Here is a 21,952-nt window from a genome sequence, read left to right on the forward strand (position 1 = left end):
AACATTTTCTTGCTGAATTGTCAGTCCTTCACCTGAAAGTTTCAGAGCCACTTCCTTCCCTGAGCGTGAGGCCTGAAGTTGCTTTCTGTGGAATAAGTGGGCCACTCCTAAAGGCCACCAACCCAGGTGAAATGCCATTGGATGGCAACAGTCACGTATCTTCTAGGCAGGAGCTAGGTTGCCCAGTAGTGGGGGTACTGTCTTTGTCTTCTTATTTTTGATCCCAAATAATTTCTTTTCCAATTTGATTTCAAATATACTACATACTTACAGGAAATATGGAAAATTACACACACACACGCATGGAAGAAAACAAAAATCACCCATAATAACAACGAAGAATAACATTGACCCAGGGTCTTTATTTTTCATATAGCTCTGTCTCTATCTCTGTCATTAGGAGGAAATTTATTTCTTATTCCTGATGTTTCTTTCCATGTTGGGGAACACCCATTAACCAAAACACTCCTAACTGCTTACCATAGCCCTTGCTTGACTCCTGGGGAGGTGGAGTGTTATTGGACTGGTGAGTTTGGGAGAGAAACAAGGTATGAACAGCCCCACTCCTAGTTCTCTTTGTTTACTGGAAGGTGCTCCTGCCAAGGATATGTGGTCTCACTCGCTCTCAGCAAGCTAAGTGCGGAAGGTTTAAGGGAGGCCTGTGGAGTGGCCAGGTGGTTAAATCTGGCTGATTAGGTCCCCTGACCTAGACCTGAACTTCTGTACCCTACCAGATTCCCAGACATGCCTTGTGCTTTGTAAACCCCCTGAGTGAACACAACTCCAGTTCCCTTGTAGCCAGTCTTACCGTGCTTCAAACATACCCAGATCTTCCTGAACCCCCAGCAGTCAATGTTACATGGCAACATGGTATCTCTGCTATGAAGAAGTTATTATATTAATACTAATATATGTTTCTCTGATTGCTTTCTTAAGCTAAAATTCCTTGAAGTAAAACATCTAGGTCCAAGGGTGTGGACATTTTAAAGGATTTTGATACATATTTCCATATTTGGGCTGATATTCAGATAATGGACCAAGCTCACTTTAGCATCAAAGGCATAGAGAATAGAATCCCTGTTTTGTTTTGAGCAGAAGGGCATCTTAGAAATTATCTGAAAATGTCAGCATCAGTCTTTCTTTGGTGGAGTCAACTCAATCATCAAAGACATCAGTCTCTAATAATTCAAAATCAGTGGGGGAAAACATCACAAACAAGTCTCTTATTTTTCTCCTTCCTATTCACCTCACAACCCTCCCAGTGGTCACACTGTTTCACAGGGCTCCAGTTCAGCCAGGTGGGAGGTCCGATCTCTGCCTGGGGAAAGATGGTTTTAGAGTTACTTGTGCAGGACACACTCTGAGGAGCAGATTCACTGTTTCTCTAATCAGTCTGGCACCAGTGCCTTCATGGGGCAGTGCTATAGAAGGATTCTTGCGTTTCTCATCAAAAGATTAGGCTCTTAGGATTTCTTCATTTTTCTGAAAGCATTTGCTAAAGGTGTCCTCTGGAATTAGCACACATTGCCTGAAAATGCTGTGTGCTGACTGAGGGGGAAACATGGCTAGAACAGACCCTCTTTGTGCTGGGAGTAGTGCCTGCTAGGGTGACCACCTGTCTTGGTTTTCTCAGGACAGTCCCAGGTTTAGCACTGACAGTACCAGGCAAACTAGGACAATCGGTTACCCTGCTCCCAAGTAAATGCCAGGCCTGAAATTCCTACCTTCAGGGTACTGACAAGTTAGACAATTAGACAGTGGAGATAATTGATTTTGGAATGTGTTTAATATGTGGTAAAAATAATTTTGGGCTTAGAAACCAGAAGCTCAGCTTCTCTCTTCCCCTTGTTATGAGCTCTGAGATCTTGGGGGAGTTAACACTCCTCCCTGTGTTTCGTTTTTCTCATCTGTAAAACCTGAGTAGTAGACTTGCCCTGCCTGTTTCACAGAACGGCTCCAGGGAGTAAATGTAATATTGTATAAGAAGGCACTTTGTAAACTGTAAGAAGTGGGTCAGCGTAATGTGATTTTATTGTTCTAAGGTATTTATGCATCAATAACACATGAGTCTCAGTTATGATTTATTCTGAATTTTGTTTCTCATCCTCACAGTTAGGGGTAAACAAACACACATGTCATATGCTGTAGATGGTGACTGGGGCAAAATCTGGAGTTATAGCAAGGCTCAGGGAGCTGCTGAGATATCATCCTTTGAAAAGGCAGGGTCATTACTTTTGGTGCCTGTAGGCCCCTCTGCCATCTGTGGGTCTCTTTCCCTTGCTGTCTCATAGAACAAAGAATGAGTTTGAGGTGAAGGTGGACTGAAGATTAATCCTATTCTGTCAGGCATGGAACAAGCTTTTCCAAAGAGCAATCAGTAAAGGAGTCAAGGATAGCAGAAAGAAGGAGATGCCTTGCCTTATTTCCTCCTTTTATTTTTTTCCATTTCCTAAGAGCCCAATTTTGTGAAATAGGCCTCTAGCGGGATGTGTTTTAAATGAGACACTGCGTGGAACACAAAACATGATGGGCAATGTGAATTGTTTTTGTGTTGAGTTTTTGGTACCCACATTTGCCTGACTGCAGTTTACTACTTGAGAGAGAGGAATAGAATGGAAAATGCTGTAGGCACTACAGAGGGCCCATTATCTCAAAATAATTCTTCCCTTTTAGAATGTCACTGCAGTAAGGCTGGGGGCAGAGAACAGATGTGGCTCCTAGTCAAGAATACTTAGAACCCAAACCAGAAATTCAACTATGGGAATAGCTGACATCCAGGACGAAAGGCCATCGTTGACTGGTTGGTACTGAGCAATAGTGTCTAGTCCCTCGAAATGCAAATGCTGTTGTTTGCAGCACAAAAGCACCAATTTTCCCTTTAACAGAGCGTGTACTATTAAAATAGCATGTCCTGTGTGTAGTTGCCGCACATTCTTTCCATTTTTTTTTTTTTTCTGTGTGAGTCAGAGTGCAGATTCTCGACAAGGCTGAAAAGAAAGAAAGCCATCTAATTTACATGGGCACAGAGTACCCACATCTGGATAGAGTTAGAATGAGCGGGAATTACTTGCAGCATTTAAATATAGGCGTGCAGACCTTCTTTCTTTTGACCATATGAGGCATTCACATGTAATTCCATGAAAGAAAAACCCAAAAGTCTACTTCTTATTAAAAGAGGCTGTTGTTGCTAGTGTGATTCAACCATTACAGGAACTGACCCGAACTTACAGGAATTGACCCAAACCTGGAGGCTGACAATGAGTGGCATGAGGCCACCAGACTCTCACCACCCTTCAGATGGCCAGAATTATACAACATTGTTGAAGGCATGCTAGTACCTACTTGTCTGTGCCAGGAGGTTGGCAGGATCTGAAATCTGTCCCAGTTGGAACTCACAAGCGTTGTAGTAAGCTGCCGATGCTGGGGAAACTGGGTGGAAATCATCAATGGGGTCAGGCCCCATGCTGGATGAGTCTTGTGTGCTTTACCACCACCACTGATAGACCTGTTTCCAGTTCAAATAAGATGTGGGGAAAGGGAATATAAATAGCAGATACCCAGGCCCTAAAAATGTGAAAATGAATAGCTGATATACAGGAACCAGGAGCAATAGGGGAAAGATAAATGGCTGTCTTCTGAAACTAGGGCCTCATTAATACCTAATTACTGGCATTTAAGGAAGAACTATATAGATTTCACATATGAGTTGATACGTTTATTGATGTGTGGGTGGCAGTGGCATTACTAAAGACCTTAGTGAGGAAACTGGTAGACAATATACAAGGTTATAATGTTAGAGAGTTAACAAGGCAGAAAGTATATATCACTTTATGGACTTGTTCTCAAAATGACCCACAAAGCATTATAACAACACTTAGCTCTATGCATTTGCTGAGTTCCACCTTCCCCATGTCAGATTTCTGTCAGATTACATCTGGTAGAATTTTAGGCATTTGGGCTTAACTTCCTCTATATGCTTCTCTCAGGCCTCTGACAGTCTTCTGAAGAAGCATGACAATATTACCATCTTTGCAGTTAGCTTTATCAGAGTTTCTTTCTGGGAGAGTAGCTGTCTTTATTTAGAAACAGTCCTTGATAAGTTGTGAGTGATAAAAGTGAGACTCCTAAGGCAGGCGTTGCACAGGCTGAAGGAAAGTGAAGAGAAAGCAAACTTGCTCTGCATTGGATAGAAGGTGAAAAATAAGACTGTGCGATGAAGGAGAAGAAAGAGAATGAGGAGAGAAGACAATGAGATTGGAAAAGTCCCCAGCATGGTGGCTATTAGGGACTGAAAAGACTTCCAAAAATAGAGATATCTGCTATTCAGTTTGAAGTTTCTTTTATTGCTGTTATGGAAATCTTGTCTCCCCATAGTCAGGGCTTCAGTAAAGTCTACCTCTATAAATGTAAATTGCCTTGAGTGAGTGAATTTTTGGAGACCAAGGAACTGATTGAATTTCACATTGGGTTTGATGAAATAGTGAATTGGGAGATAATGCATTAGCTGAAGTAACAGGAATTTGTAGGCAGAGGTATGGTAAGGACTGCTGAGTGATTATGGTATCCCGCCTTTCTTTCCCTATCATTAAAAAAACTGCTATGTTTTATCTGGGAATATTGCTTTCCAGGTAGAGACTGCATTTTCTTTTCTTTTCTTTTTTTTTTTTGAGATGGAGTCTCCCTCTGTTGTCCAGGCTGGAGTGCAATGGCACGATCTTGGCTCACTGCAAACTCTGCTTCCCGGGTTCAAGCAATTCTCGTACCTCAGCCTCCCAAGTAGCTGGGATTACAGGTGCCTGCCACCATGCCTGACTAATTTTTGCATTTTTAGTAGATACGGGGTTTTACCATGTTGGCCAGGCTGGTCTTGAACTCCTGGCCTCAGGTGATCCACCTACCTCGGACTCCCAAAGTGTTGGGATTATAGGCGTGAGACACCGCGCCCAGCCAAGACTGCATTTTCAAGCCTTTTTAAAAGTACGTATCAACATGTGACTTAAGATGATTAATATATATGTAGAAATGATACGTATTTCTTTTAGGCTGTGCCTTTAAAGGAAATGAGCAAACATTCCCCTGCCACTTTCCCATTTTTACTGGCTAGAAAATAATGAAAGAGCTGGAGCAGACACCTTAGACCCAAATATGGGAGGCACATGTTGAGGATGATAGAGCCATCTTACTAATTCTTGCTTGCCAACATCTGGACTGTTATATGAGAGAAAAATGAAATTTTAGATGCTGTAAGTTGCAAAAGCACTATTATTTTATGTGACCTCAAGAAGAAAAACATACATACCCAGTTAAACTATGACATAATGCTTGAATGACATTGATTATAAAACACATTTCCATTTCAGAATTGTTTACAAGTGAAAATTTTGTATTTTAAAACAATACATTTCTTGTTTAAGCCACTGTACCTGGGATTCATTGTGTTAGTGGTTTATGCTATATTCCACCTAACATAGAGTTTGCTATCAGAAGTGGGGTGCTGTCATAACATAACCCAAAATAAGTGGCTTAGTGGTTGGGCAGCAGGAGGCAAAGAAAAACATTGCAGGCTGAGAATCTGGTGACTCCTGTTACATCCTGACAAAATATTCAGAAAAATGTTCTCTAATAAAACTTTGGAAGACAGACTATATGATGCTAGATCAAGAAACTTCAGTGAAACTGGTTGGAAAAGTCAGAATGTTGATGTAGTCTAGAAATTTCTTATCACTTTTAGATTGATGACATCAGTCTAGTTATAAAAGGTGACTCATATTCTAAAGTGGCAGCTTTAGCAAATGATAATGTTTTAGCCCAAGACTTTTCCATCACTTGCCAGCAAGACTTCTGATCCAAATGGTGAGAGCTAATCCAGAAGCAAAAATCAGATTAAGGGTGCTGCCTTCCCAACCAAATCTATTGTTTCAGATGGTCCCAAAGAAGCTATAATTAATGAGAAAATGAGAAAGAGAGAGCGAGAGTGAGAGAGAGTAAGAGAAAGAGAGAGAGAGAGTTGGAGCACAAAGACCAGTACATGTAAGATCAGTTTTTTTTTGTTTTTTTTTTTTAAAAAAAACTCTGTTTGGATGAACTCTTTGGCTGCAGTTAAATATATATGGAACCAATGAAACCAAATAGCCAGAAGCACAAAAATATTTTTGAGAAATTTAATTGCCAAAAACCCACAAGTCTGGTCTCCAAAAGCCTCTTATTCTTCCATCCCTAAAACAACCCCAATGGTATTAGTCCATTTTCATACTGCTATGAAGAAATATCTGAGACTGGGTAATTTATAAAGAAAAAGGGGTTTAATGGACTCACAGTTCCACATGGCTACGGAGGCCTCACAATCATGGCGGATGGCAAAGGAGGAGCAAAGGCATGTCTTACATGGTGGCAGGCAAGAGAGTGTGTGCAACCTGTCCCCATGATTCAATTACCTCCCACTGGGTCACTCTCACGACACATGGGGATTATAGGAGCTACAATTGAAGATGAGATTTGGGTAGGGACACAGCCAAACCACATCACCAACCCTCCAAATATACCCCAAGCAGGAAATAAGTTACAAAAGCAGTACAGCTCTCAAGTCGGGCATGGTCTTCAATACTCACTTTATATGTGATAAGTGAGAATAATGGAGAAGGAAAAACTTCTAAGTACGCAGAAGCAGGATCAAATTAAGGCAATTTATCCATTTAGGGAAGGGAGAATTTGGTAATTGCTATGGACAAATGACTGCTGTGTTTTTCTCTTTTTCTTTACATAATGGGAGTTTTAAATTGCAGTTCATTTGTTTCTACTCCATCATTGTAGACTGTGTGTGTGTATGTGTGTGTGTGTGTATGTGGAAGTGGAAGATAACTCTCCACTAGATCAAGAGAAATCCTATTTAGACTTGATGGAAAAGACTGCTCCTCATGGGAGAGCCCAGACTTGGAGCTAGATGCAGTAACTAGATGGAATGTTGGGCTGCATTCCTCAGGGATGGGAAAAGTATGTTCCATTTGTTGGGGGAAAAAAAGGTGTGAATGGGTATCTGAGTGGCTAGAGACAGGATCTGATGGAGACTGCTGATTGTCCTGCAGCATCCATTTTTTCTTTCCTTTATGCATAGAATTTCCTTTTTGTAGTTCGATCTATGTCAGCCCAGGTAATGACTCCCATTCCAGGTCTTTTACAGCTAGTTGTGCAGTGAGATGAGCTCTGGGCAATGGGGTATGAGCAGAAATAATGAGTGCCATTTCTGCACTATGCCTTTATAAGGCATAGACATGAGCTTTGTGTGTTATTTCCCTCTTCCTGCTATCTGGGATGCAGATATGATGGCAGGAGCTGGACCAGTCACCTTGAACTCAGGCATGTAATCTCAGGCATTGAAGATGGCTGAGTAGTTTTACCTTCTTTGTTCTGGAAATCTCTGGACCATTACTTAGGAGAGAGTAAACTTCTCTTGTGTTTAAGCCATTGCTGTTTTGAGCCTCTTTATTATAGCAGCTTAGACTGAACCCCAAGTAATACAAGCAGTAACCAACCCATGAATTCACAGAAATCTTGTGGAGAGCTTCTGAATTAGAGATTCATGCCAAATCTTATCTATGTTTCAAGGGGAAAATGAGGAGAGAAGATAAGATCTAGATCTACTATAGGCCTTCCACTTCCCAGAACAGACCAGAAAACATAGACAGGAAACAAAGATGCTAATATTGCCACAGCAGCCTCTGCCCCAAAATCTGGCCAGGAGGCAATGTGAATCTCACTCTGTCCAAAGATGTGGGTAATTTTTACATGTTTGTTCAGTGTTATTAGACTCCTTTCTGATATTATTGCTTAAAGCCAATACTTTACTACTGGCAGAGAGAGGAAGAGAGGCCAAAACACATATTATTCCCCCAACAGAAAATTTAAGAGTTTTTAAACAGAGAGATGCAAGAGATATTTCAAAATTTGTCAGTCACTGGACTAAATTGAGAAAGTTATGTTATGGGTTTCTTGAGAGGTCTCATACAAAATAACGATGAACATGTATTAGGATTCTTGGAGCAATCTTTCTATTTGAGTCACCTGGATGCTCTACTAGACACATGCAAATAGGAAAATGTAGCTTTCTTTGCTGACTCCAGCCAGGCTCTGTCAGAAGCATTGATAAGGGCAACTGATGCAGGCTGAGAATATGGGCATTGAATAATTGCTGAGCCAATTGCTTATATCCTCATTTACTCACAGAAACATGGATGTTTTACATCCAGACAAGCCTTGACCAATAACCTGGTTCTCATTTTACATTCATGGAAAACTGAAGTGACTTGACTATTAGAGACAGCAGTAGACTGGAACATGGTCTCCTGATATCCAGATCATTGTTCTTTATTTTATTATTGTTAAATTTTTAGTTGACACATAATCATTGTACATATTTGTGGGATACAGAGTATAGTTCAATGCATGTACATAATCAGGGTAATTTACATATCCATAACTTCAAATATTTATCATTTCTTTGTGTTGGGAACATTCAAGATCCTCTCTTCTGGCTATCTGAAAATATACAATGAATTATTGTTAACTATAATCACCCTACAGTGCTATAGAACACTGGAACTCATTTCTCTTATCGAGTTGTAATTTCATGTCTGTTAACCAGCTTCTCCTTATCTTCCCTTCCCACTACCCTTCCCATCCTCTAATAACTACAATTCTACTCTCTACTTCTGTGTGCTTAACTTCATATGAGTGATTCTATATCTGACTTATTTCACTTAACACAATGTCCTCCAGGCTTGGCCATATTGTGGTGAGTGTCAGGATTTCATTCTTTTTTATATCTGGTGTCTGATAGTATTCTACTGTGTATATAAAAAAGGCACACTACATTTTCTTTATCCTTTCATCTGTTGACAGGTGAATGGGTCGATTCCATATCTTGGCTACTGTAAATAATACTGCAATAAACATGAGAGTACATATAACTCTTCAATATATTGATTTCCTTTCTTTTGGATAAATACCCAGTAGTGGAATTGTTGAATGATACAGTAGTTCTATTTTTAGTTTTTTGAGGGACGTCCCTAGTGTTTTCCACAGTGGCTGTACTAATTTATATTCCCCCCAACAATGTGTAAGAGTTTCCTTTTCTCAGCATCCTTGCAAGCATTTGCTATTTTTTTGTCTTTCTTATAATAAGCACTCTCACTGGGGTAAGATGATATCTCATTGTGATTTTGATTTGCATTTCCCTGATGATTAGTGATGTTAAGCATTTTTTTTCATACACTTGTTGGCCATTTGTATGTTTTCATTTGAGAAAGGTCTATTCAGATCCTTTCTCCATTTTTAGACTGGATTATTTGTATTTTTTTTACTGTTGTTTGAATCTCTTATATATTCTAGATATTAGCCCCTTGTTGGATAAATTATTTCCATAGGTTTTGGGGGAACAGGTGGTATTTGGTTACATGAATAAGTTCCTTAGTGGTGATGTGTGAGATTTTGATACACTCATCACTTAAGCAGTATACACTGAACCCAGTTTGAATTCCAGTGTTTTGTAGTTTTCATTGTAGAGGTCTTTAACCTCTTCAGAGAAATTTATTCCTTGGTATTTTATTTTTTTTGGAGTTATTGTAAATGGGATTACTTTCTTAATTTCTTTTTCAGCTAGTTCATTATTGGCATTAGAAACATTACCAATTTTTGTAAGTTGATTTTGTATCTTGCAACTTTACTGAATTTGTTAGTTTTAAGAGGTTTTTTGGTGGAGTCTTCAGAATTTTTTTAATATGTAAGATTATGTCATCTGCAAAGAGAGACAATTTGACTTCTTCTTTTCCAATTTGAATCTCTTCATTTTTTTTTTCTTTTGCATGATTGATCAGGCTAGAACTTCCAGTACTATATTGGATAAGAACAGTGAAAGTTCTTGTTCCAGATCCTAGATGTCTTGTTCCAGATCTTAGATGAAAGCTTTCAATGTTTCCCCATACAGTATAATGTTAGCTCTGGGTTTGTCATATATGGTCTTTATTGTGTGAGGTATATTCCTTCTATACCAATTTGTTGAGAGTTTTTATCATGAAGGGATGTTGAATTTTATCACAGGCTTGTTTGGCATCTATTGAGATGATCATATGTTTTTTGTTCTTCATTTTTAGATGTGATGTATCACGTTTATTCATTTGCAGATGTTGAACCATCCTTGCATTCCTGAGTTAAATTTCACCTGATTATGGTGTAGTAGCTTTTTGATATACTTCTGGGTTTGGTTTGCTAGTATTTTGTTGAGGATTTTTTGCAGCTATGTTCATCAGGCATAATGGTCTGTTTTGTGTATTTGTTGTTGTATCCTTTTCTGATTTTGGTATAAAGGTAATGCTGCCTTGTAAAATTAATTAGAAAGAATTCCCTCCTTTTAAATGTTTAGGAATAGTTTGCAAAGAATTGATGTTAGTCTTTAAAAGTTTGCTAGAATTCAAAAGTAAGGCCATTCTGTTGTGGACTTCTCTTTGTTGGGATACTTCTTACTACTGATTCAATCTTGTTACTTGTTATTGGACTGTTCAGGTATTCTATTTCTTCCTAGTTCAATTTTGTTAGCTTATATGTGACCAGATGTTTATTCATTTTCTCTAGGTTTTCAAATTTGTTGGCATATAGTTATTCAAGTAGCCTTTAATTATCCTTTGTATTTTTGTGGTATCAGTTTTAATGTCTCCTTTTTCATTTCTGATTTTATTTATTTGGATCTTCTCTCATTTTTCTAGTCTAGCTAGTGGTTTGTTGATTTTGTTTATTTTTTCAAAAAAATGACTTTTTTGTTGATCCTTTGTATTTTGGGGGGTCTATTTCATTTAGTTCTGGTCTGATTTTATAGTTTCCTTCTTTTTCCCAATTTGGGGTTTGGTTTGTTCTTGCTTTTCTAGATCCTTAGGTGCACTGTTAGGTTGTTTATTTTAAATCTCTACTTTTTTGAGGTAGGCATTTACTGCTATAAAATTCCCTGTTAGTACTGATTTTGCTATAACCTTAGGTTTTGGTATGTTGTGTTTCTATTCTCATTGTTTCAAGAATTTTAAAATTTCCTTCCTTATTTCTTCATTGACTCATTGGTTATTCAGGAAGATATTTGTTAATTTCCATGTATTTGTACTTTTTCCAAAGTTCCTCTTGTTACTGATTTCTAGTTTTAGTCCACTGTGGTCTGAGAAAATACTTGATATAATTTTAATTTTAAAAAGCTTATTGAGACTTGTTTTATGGCCCATCATATGATCTATCCTGGAGAACATTCCATATGCTGCTGAAAAGAATGTGTATTCTGTAGCTGTTAGATAAAATGTTCTGTAAAGGTCTGTTTCATCCATTTGGTCTACAATGAAGTTTATGTTTAATTTTTTTTAATTTTCTGTCCAGATGTGTTCAATGCTGAAAGTGGGGTGTTGAATTCCCTCCCTGCTATTGTATTGGAGTCTATTTCTACCTTTAGATCTAATAATATTTTCTTCATATATGAGTGTGCTCTGGTGTTGTGTGCACACATATTTAGAATTGCTATATATTTTTGCTGAATTGATCCCTTTATCATTGACCTTCTTTGTCTCTTTTTATGTTTTTGATATAATAGCAATTACTGCTTGCTTTTCGTTTCTGTTTGTGTGGAGTATTGTATTCCATCCCTTCACTTTCAGGCTCTGTCTTTACAGGTGAAGTGAGTTTCTTGTAGGCATCATATAGTTAGGGATTTAAACAAAATTCATTTAGCCAGCCTTAGCCTATCTTTTTTTTTTTTTTTCTTTTTTGAGATGGAGTCTTGCTCTGTCTCCAGTTTGGAGTGCAGTGGCACAATCTCGGCTCACTGCAACCTCCACCTCCCGGGTTCAAGAGATTCCCCTGCCTCAGCCTCCCAAGTAGCTGGGACTACAGGCATGTGCCACCACATCTGGCTAATTTTTTTGTCTTTTAGTAGAGGTGGGGTTTCACCATGTTGGCCAGCATGGTCTTGATCTCCTGACCTCATGATCCACCTGCCTTAGCCTCCCAAAGTGCTGGGATTACAGATGTGAGCCACTGCGCCCAGCCAGCCTATCTTATAGTTAGGGAATTTAATTCATTTACATTCAAAGTTATTATTGATAGGTAAGAATGTACATCATTTTGTTAATTATTTTTTGGCTGTTTTGCATATCTTTTGTTCCTTTATTACTCTCCTATTGTTTATCTTTGTGGTTTGGTGATTTACTGTGGTAATAATATTTGATTCCTTCCTTTTTCTAATTTCTGTATCTGCTCTACCAGTGAGTTTTGTACTTTTGTGTGTTTTTTTTCTGTTTCTATAATGGTAGATATTGTTCTTTTGCTTCCAGAAGTAGAATTTTTGTCTTTTAATTGATGAATTCCCTCAGAGTTTGCTTGTCTGGGAAAGACTTTATTTCTCCTTCATTTCTGAGAGATAGCTTTGCTAGGAATAGTAGTCTTGTTTTACAGTGTTCTTTCAGCACTTGGAATATATCATTTCATTCTTTCCTGGCCTCTAACGTTTTGCTGAAAAATCTGCTGTTAGTCTGATGGTAATTCCCTTATGTGTGACTTGATGCTTTTCTGTTTTCGTTTTCAGAATTCTCTCTTCATCTTCACCTTTTGACACCTTAGCTATAATATGTCTCAGAGAGGTCCTTTGTGGGTTGAACCTATTTGGGGATATTTAAGCACCCTGTATCTGGATGTCTATATCTCTCACAAGACTTGGGAAGTTTTCAGCTATTATTTTATTGGTTATTTTTCTATGACTTTGTCTATCCTTTCTTCTGAAACTTCCATTATGCAAATATTTATTTGTATAATGGTGTCCGTATGTCCCATATGGTTTCCTTATTCTTTTGTATTGTCTGCTTCTTTGTTTTTGTCTGACTGGGTTATTTTAAAAACCATCCTTCAAATTCAGATATTCTTTCTTCTGTTTGAGCTCTTCTACTGTTGAAATGCTTAATTGTATTTTTTATTTCATTAATTAAATTCTTAAGTTCCAAGATTTCTATCTGGTTCTTTCTAATAATATCTATCTCTGTTGAATTTCTTATTCAGATCATGAATTGTTTTCCTGATTGGGTTGAACTGTCTATTTGTTTTCTTATATCTTACTGAATTTCCTTAAGATCATCATATTTCATTCATTTTCAGGCATTTCGTAGATTTCTTTATCTTTCAGATCTGTTACTGGAAAATTATTGTTTTCCTTTGTAAGTGTTATATTTCCTTGCTTCTTCATATTTCTTGTGTCCTTATGTTGATATTTGCGCATCTGGCAGAACAGTCACTTCTTCCAATTCTATAGAGTTGCTTTTGCAGGGAAAGACTTTTTCCTATAGATGTGTTCTATAGTGTAGGTTGGGTAGGTTGCTCTGGCTTTGATGCTACGTAAGTGCAGTAGTCTCTGTATGATTTATTTGACTGCAAGTGCCTCAGTGGCCTAGACTTTGGTTGTTTGTGGTGGCTGTGGCATGGTTTTGTTGAGGATGTGAACATTGGGTAGGCTGGTCATTGTGCCTTTAGGTAGCACATGTGGGCATGCAGCATCCCTGCTGGAGGTGGCAGGGTCATTGGTGGGGAGCAGCAGCAAGCCATGGGTGGGCCATTTCTCTGGTCCCCAGGCAGGTGGTTCTCAGGTTCTGGAAGGGCACGCACTGGCTCCCTGGGTTCTGTCGGCAGCCTTTCTGCTGCGCGGGACTTCCTGTTCCCCAGGGTGTAGGGTGCTTCATGAACTTGGGTGCTGGGTTCTCAGCTGTACCTCTGGGTCCAGCTGGTGTCACAATGCTGCAGACCTTTGGATGAATGTGGTAAGATGTCAGTGAGTCCCAGGGATGTGGAAATGTAACTGCTATTGGGCCATCTGTCAGGTTGTACTCTGGTGGTTTCTTTGCTCTCAAAATGCTATTTTGCTGCAGCAGCCTGGTTCCTGCGGAGTGAGGGTGACCAAGTGTGAATCTTCTTTCTGGAATAATGCAGCCACGTTGGCTCCAGGTAGCTCCCCAGTATAGTATACTGGACTGAGGGCCTTTGAAGCCTGTGAGGACTCTCCTGTAGTTATGATTGTAGGTATCTGTGGTGAGAATGTGGATTTCTGGAGATCTTCTGCTTATCTTTTCCCTGCAATGGGGAATCCCTCTTGACTCTGAATTCATCCTGGCTGCCTGCTTTGCTTCCCTCTCTATGCTGCCATCATGAATTTCCATGCCTTAGAGGGTCTTTGTCACTTTCTTGCTGGATTCCAGTGTTTTTCTTTAGATATTCTATACAAGAGTTATCTATTTATTGTTTTGTGTCTTTTCTGTGGAGGAGGCAAGTCCTGGGAGCTTCTAGTCAGCCATCTTGATGACCCAGACTACTGTTCTGCCTCACTTTATCAATTTAGAACTTCCACTGGAGATCTTATCAGGGGAGAAACACATACTATCTTGGGCTCCCATTAGGATTGTTGAGGGAGCTCTGAGTTGAATCTTTGATTCCATTTTAGACAAAGCCACTACTCTTCAAGGTAGTGGCTATTCACTCACTGAGCAAATATTTATACAGATCAACTATGAGTCAAGTGCTATTGTAGATGCTGAGGATGTATTAACAATGTCAAACAGACACACTTCAGCCTGGGCAACAGAGTGAGATGTCATCTCTAAAAAAAGAAAAGAAAAGGACATACATCTGTGCTCTCCTGGAACTTATGTAACAGTAAACACAATAAATAAATTATGTGGAATGTTAAAAGCGCAGTAGAAGAAAAGAAATCAGGTAGGAGGAATGGGAGTACCAGATTGAGGGTGGTGGTGTAATTTTAAATTGGGTGACCAAGATGGGCTTCACTGAGAAGTTATTACTGCAAAGTCCTGAAGGAAGTGAGATAATGGACCATATGGATATTTCAGTGAAGAAGCATGTGGTTCAGAGAAAAGCCAGTTCAAAAGTCTTGCAGCAGAAGGGTAGCAGGCTAGTTAGTAGAATGTTAGCTTCTTGCACTCTTGGTAAATGGTCATGATTCTTTTAAAGAATCTCTTTCTCTCTCGTCATGGATAATACTGTAAATAGTATTACCGTCTCCTTTACATGGTTCTCTTGCAACTACTATTACTAGCACATATCAGGCAGTGCTCCAAGTACTCTATATGTTTAATTCATTCAAACCTCAGAATAGTCTTTGAATTTAGGTAATATTATCTTTGTTTTACAAACTGGGGAATATAGAGATTAAATAATTGGTTTACAGTCACATAGAGAAAGGTCAGAGACAGGATTTGAACCCAATAATTTTGGTACCCCAGGATTTTGGCAGGAGAGCCCATACTTTTTAACCACAATGCTCTAAGGTGCCCCACCAATCTGCTACTGATAGGACATGGTCTTCAGTCTAGTCTTAGGTAGAAATCAAGGTATTTGCTATGTCTTTTAATAATTAAATCCACATTTGGAGACTGACTCTAAGTATAATCCCCAGGGTGGAGGTGAATCTTCCATAAACAGAAAAGGTTGCTTAAGAAAAAACCCCCATGTTTTCTTTAGAAGAGAACATCCAAGTTACATGGGAATGCACCACATGATTGTTGTGAATTGAAGTCAATTTGGCACCAACAGAAATAACCTTAGGAACAAAGTTGTATACAGTATGTTCTTACGGAAACCACAGTTAGAACGCAGAGTAAACTGTTAAGGATGGATCCTTCTTTCTGGAGTTGCACTAGCTGTCTTTGGGTGGGGACAGCAAATTGTTTCGTTTATAAGATTTGTACATCAAAGCTAGATCTGCTTATACTTTAAAACCAAAAGGAGGAGAAAGACTTATTTTTTAGCTATCTGAAATTAAAACCAAACCCAACACTGATATATGGATGTTTCAGACTGCACCATGTCAGAAAATTTCTCAGAGATGACATTAAACAACAATATATTATTGTAGCTGTAGAGAGTCAGTGAGATCCTTCTCTTATAATTTTGTTTAATAGCTATTGGGACACTGGGATAAAGATTGGATTTTTCAGAACTAGAGCAGGGTGGCTGAGAACTAGAATTGGGTTCAGTCCCATGAGAGTGAGAATTTCACTATATCTTACAGAAACAGTTTTTGGTGCTTTAGGTTGGTCAATTGGCTGACCAAAGGGTTAGCTACTGCACTCTACTTATAAAAGAAAGCTTTAATTTAAAAAATTTACATGTGTGTGTGTTGTAGATAATATACTTATTCATTTTAGATAAGTTCAAAAATATATGTTAATCTAAAAGTATTCACCTGTAATCCCCAACCTCAGAAATAACCAATGAATATTTTGGGGTATACCTTTTTACCTAGATAGATATACAAGTATTGAACAGATGTAGAACTAGGTAGAGATATGCAGACCTGTCATACATATATCAAACAGATTTTTTTCACTCTACAAAAAAATGGGGTGAAACCATCCATACTATTGAGTAACCTGTTTTTTAACTTTAATGTTTTTCAATGTGATATTTTACTTAGCATTTTCTTATGCCAGTAATTTTTTAACACAATCACTTTTACTTATATTCCATTTAAGTTCATGCATATTCCATGCTTTATTTGACTGCTACCCTATTGTGATAGGTCCCCAAAGATCAACATGCCCTAATCCCTGGAATCTGTGAATATGTTAAATTACATGACAACTTCTTTTGTGCAGATAGAATTAAGGTTACTCATCTTCAGGCAGGGAGAGTTTCTTGGGTTATCAGGTGGGTCCAATGTAATCACATGGCATTTCATAATGAAAGAAGGAGGCAGAAGCACAGATCAGGGAGCTGTGATGTGAGAAGGACCGGCCCCATCATAAGCCAGGAAATTTGGAGGTCTCTAGAAGCTAGGAACAGTTATCATCTGACAATCAGTAAGGAAACAAAGATGTCAGTCCTACTACAAAGAGGAAATGGGGGCCTATTCTTCCCTACAACCTCCGCTATGGAATGCAGCTCCTCTGACACCTTGATTTTAGCTTGGTGAAGACTTGAAGCAGAGAACCCAGAAAAGCCCAACGGGCTTCTGACTTACAGAACTTTAATATAATACATTTGTGCTGTTTTCAGCCACTAAGCCTGTGGTAATGTGTTATATGGCAATAGAAAACTGACACACCTTTTGTTGTATACCTGGATCATTTTCAATTTCTCGCTAATGAAATAAGACTGCCATGGACATCGTTGTAGCTAAACCTTGATGCACATCTTTGACTATTTATATAGGATCAGTTTATTTAAGGGTAGCTATGCATCAGTGGTCTATGAAATTTTCAGACTTTTCATGTGCAGTGCATTGCTGAATTTAAGGAGCATCATTTCCTGATTGGGAGTTAGGCAAATGGATAAAGAAAGGCCATAACTCTTTTCTTTCAGCTATTGGTTCTAGCTATTTGGTTTCTATAGTATTTACAGTATACCTCTTCTTTTCAGCTGGCCACAGAAGCCTTTGTGTTTTCTGTGTAGATGGAAATAATTGCTACATTCGTGGAATAATGGCCAACTCAAGAGCTGCTTGAAGAGATATTTATGGTGAAGCTGCTCCCTAAAGTTTGAAATGTTAGTCAAAGTGCATCAGACCAAGCTTTAGAACTGAAATGGAATTTGCTTTGCTCTTCAAACACCACTTATGCTGGCATTAGGGAAGGGTGTGGGGTAGGTCAAATATCCATTACTGGGCAAACAACTTGAAGTATGTTTATTTTATGGGGTTCTCTCCATATACATTAGAGTTGGTGAGAGGCTAACTGCCTCTTTTATGAGCCTCAAGGGTAGCTTTGCTCAAATACATCAACCACATCAGAACTCAAAACTGTTGATTGGGAGGCAGCTAATGTAGATGAAGGATTTAGAAAAAAATATCACCCCAGGTGACCGGATGTACCTAACCATGTTCCCAGCTCGAAGCCAGCTCTCATCTTTAATGTTTAGGATGGCATAAAGTTTAAGACAATATTAGGTTTCAGATAACATATTTAACATTTTGGCTGTTTATTCTTTCTGAAGCCACACACTGATCATACTTTTTGCTTCAAAATGCGTGGGGGTCAGACTTTAGAATAACTCAGCTATATTCATATCTGAAATAATGAATAATGAGTAATACAGAAAGTAGCCACATTAATATATCATTCACTTTACAAAAATACCCATTCCAGCATTCTTTTAAAATATTCAAAGTCTCCAGGAAATTTAACGTTACACTTAATTTACAAAAATCAGAATTATACATAAGTAGTATACAGTGAAACTTTCTCTCTCTCTCTCTCTCCATGTATTTGTGTATGTGTATGTGTACATGCACGCACATGTGTGTGTGTGTGAGAGAGTGATTTTAAGTTCTTGTGACGTAGAACAGCTATTGCTTTTGGCAAACCAGGAACTTGTTCTTGACAAGTAATTTCATCAACAGTGAAGCTTTTTTTTGTTTGTTTTAAATTGGGACTCTAGTCAGCGACCTTAGAAACAATACCATTAGCAAGTTCAGTTGTGGAAAGGCAACCTAGTATAGTAAAAAGAACACAGATTGGGAGTTAGACAGACTGGCTTTCACTCCTACATGCCCGACACTTACCAGTTGTGTTTTTTTGGGGAAATTTTCTGTAAACTCTTTAAACTTCAGTTTACTCATCTGTGAAATGGGAACAATAATATTCATCTTGCAAAGTACGCATGCTGTCTAGTATATTAGCACACTTCTTGACACAGATTTGGGGTTCATTGAAGAAGGTATTTTCAGTTGTCTTGTCATTCCAGAGTAATATTATTCAGATGCAGGTGACCAAATCCATATTTTCCTTTGGATGCAAGCTATGCTGGCTTGAATGCCTTGGATGTGGAAGAGAGAAAGACATAAACAAATGAATTAATGAATAAAGAAAATGAGAGGCTGTTCTTTACTTCACTTTACATTCATGTCAGCTAATATGTGAAGTTGCTCTAATAAAATTTATTGGGTAGATGAAGCCTTCTTTTTCACTTTCACACAACTTCATAGACATTGAGAAAACTAATTTGTATATTAACACTTTCCATTAAATATATAACTTTTCTATAAAAATGTAACTTCAATGCATTTAGCAAACTTTCTTCTCTGTGAAAGAACATTTTTAGTTGACATATTTGAAATTAAAGTATCGTTTGAACTGAAAAGGCACTTCCGTGTTCAAAAATCTTCAATGATTTCTCATGTTTTACAGAAAAAAAATCCATACTACTTTGTTACTGATCTTATATCAGTACTTCCTCCTATCATATTTTTCATTACTCCATTAAAGTAGTTTTTATTCATCTCAGATTGATCTGTATAATATCCAAATGCATTAGTGCTATAGGGAACATCTCTTGTTTTGCCTTTTCAGTAATATCTAATGATAACTAGTTATGTTTATCCCCATTCCCTGATCCATGTAATGCCAGCTTGACCAATCAGGATGTTTCATCTTCCTTACTGTAGTGGTTGGTTCAGAAATGGGTAGATAATTCAAGATGGTTGGAATCAATGGTGATACTGAGACTTTTGATGGATCAACTACAGAGAAGTGATATTTTTCACTGCTCTATGGGACAGCTGAGAATGGTGCAAGCCTCCATCCACTGTCCACAATTTTGCTGCAACTGTTTGAGTGCCTTCCAGAATGTAAAGTTAACACAAAGGAAAAAAGAGCTGACAGAAGATTAGAGGTAGTGTTCTGGTAGTGGTGTTTCAGTCCCTAAAGATGAACTCCTGGACTTTGTAGTGACATGAGCCAATAAATCCTCTATCTGGATTCAATTTGAAATAGATGTTCTTCTTGGTCAGCACAGACACTTTCTGTGTGAGCCTATATTTATCATTTCCTAAATACTTTGCCTTTTCTTCTCTACTCACTCAAGATCTACCTGTCCTTGAAGGCCTCATTCAAATTCCAGCTTATTGATGATACCTTATTCAACTACCCAGGCCTTGATCACTCACTCCATGTAATACCCATAGACAATTAGTTCATTTGTGTTAAACAGTCATGTAGCTTTTTGAGTAGCTTTCTGATCTTTCCAGTATCTTTCAAGTTATTCAATGGGTGTTTATTGGGGGGAGACATTGAAATTGAATAATCAGTATAGGTTTCTTTTTAAACTTGTTTTCAGTAATCATGCTGGGAGACAGAGATAGGTCCTTTTCTGTTCTTTTTTCTCCCCCCAGCCAAACGACTGAGAAAAAGTACTGAATTTAGCCCTCAAGTTTGCCTACACGTTCATAACAACTATTATGTTTGAGACCTTAGTCCACTGAGTTAAGATGACCCATCCCATAAATAAATAGGTCACCCGAGCAATCGTCCAAGAAGATTGCTCAGACATTGCATATAGTTGACAGTAAACTGTAAAAATTATTGTTTATGAATGTCATACCAAGCTAATCTGGTGATATTCAAGTTTATTGCTAAAGCTCAACACTATGGAATGCTTTGCTGCAACCATAAATCTTCCTGTGAAGTATCTTTTTGTGTTCTGAGGTACTCCAGCTCTTAAGTGGTCAGGTAGCTTGTTGGCCACCAAGGTATCAATGCTCAGAGGCCGTGGAGAACAAAAGCATCAGAATGTTTTCAGCAACACCATTTTCTTTGTGCATTGTTCCCTCACCTTTGTTCAGTCTTAAGGCAATTGAGATAAAGGAAGAACTGGATTTTAAAAACATCCTGTTGCCCTGCCTTTCCTAAAGCATCCACTGATCAGAAATATAGTCACTGAGGCCAAGGTTACATAGTAGACAAGAAAGGCAGATTGTTAATAATCTACTAGATTCAGAATCGGTGTGCCATGAAACACAAATATGGGTATGAGAGTGGATCTGGAAGTACTGGATTTTCCTTTTACCATTTATACAACACAGGTTCATTAATTCATCCTCTGTCTCATTTTCACATTTCAGTCCTTACCACCTCTACCTCATTGGCCATTAAGATCTGCTCATTTTACCTTTGAAAGGCCTTTCAGTGTATCCTTTTCTCTTCATTCTCACTGCTACTGGACTAGCTTTGGTCTCATTAAAAATGTCCCTTTAATGGTCTTTTTTCCATTTATATTTTTTTTTAAATTCAATCTTTATACTAACAAGTTCATTTTGTTAAAACACAATGGCGATAACATACTATCTCTGCCTCAGAACTCTTCAAGGAGCTTCGTCTTCTACTTAGTACATTCCAACCTCCTCATCATTGTCTCTGGTGTCTTCCATGATGTGGTTCCAATTCATCTTTCATGTCTATTTTGGTCAATCTTATCACATAAGGACCGAGTGTAGATTGGGCATTGTTTTCTTTATTAAACAGACACATTCTTTGACTAAGCTCTGTCAATTAACCAAATCCTAGATACTTCAAGACCTGTTTTATGAGAAGTCAGAGAAAAAAAAATAAATGACAGGCTTAAGCTAACAAGGAAAAATAAAATACAGTATTAAATCTACTTCAATGGGCTATAAAAACTAGTAAAATTTTAACTAATGTCCTTTAAAATAAAACTGCATCAAATGCATTAAAAAATATTGGCCAAAGCACCTGCTAGTCTTGATTTTACTAAGCAATTTTAATGGAGAAGCCTTTTCTCACCAAGGGTCTGTTAATATTTCCAGGAAGCAGGTCCCCAAACTCTTCTTTCTTGGAAAATATTGCTTAACTGTACATTTCTAATGAAGCAAGTTTGGAGACTATGAGTGGAGACCAGAGGAGACAAGGAAAGTAAATAAATAAAATTAAATATGCTGTTAAAATAAAATAAGAATGTTTTCTAGCTTAATCAGCAAACACAAGGCAGAGAGTTTAAGCAGTCTTGAAACAAACCCAACACATTTTAATAAATGAGCAGAATAGGAAGTTAAATAAGGGATTCTGGCACTGGGGTTCAGGGTCATGGAAGAAGCTATGTTAGAAGACCACTCTTGTTTCATGTATCTTAGCAGAATTGTCAG

General features: G+C 38.1%; 1 protein-coding gene across 1 annotated transcript; it reads right to left on the reverse strand.

Moving 5' to 3' along the window:
- Positions 1-13,018: 13,018 nt before the first annotated feature.
- On the reverse strand, positions 13,019-21,190 carry LOC134740204 (uncharacterized). Its single transcript, XM_063670578.1, has 3 exons — positions 21,135-21,190; positions 18,578-18,831; positions 13,019-14,656 (listed from the first exon to the last, which is right to left on the reverse strand). The coding sequence occupies exon 3, from the start codon at positions 14,217-14,219 to the stop codon at positions 13,584-13,586; it is 636 nt and encodes a 211-aa protein (XP_063526648.1). The 5' UTR covers positions 14,220-14,656; positions 18,578-18,831; positions 21,135-21,190; the 3' UTR covers positions 13,019-13,583.
- Between the last annotated feature and the right edge of the window lie 762 nt (positions 21,191-21,952).

Source organism: Pongo pygmaeus, chromosome 8 (genome assembly GCF_028885625.2).
Source record: "Pongo pygmaeus isolate AG05252 chromosome 8, NHGRI_mPonPyg2-v2.0_pri, whole genome shotgun sequence".
Classification (NCBI taxonomy): Eukaryota; Metazoa; Chordata; class Mammalia; order Primates; family Hominidae; genus Pongo; species Pongo pygmaeus.

Excerpts from the sequence above, each read along its gene's own strand:
- LOC134740204 (XM_063670578.1), bottom strand. The coding sequence starts at position 14,219 with ATGGAAATTCATGATGGCAGCATAGAGAGGGAAGCAAAGCAGGCAGCC.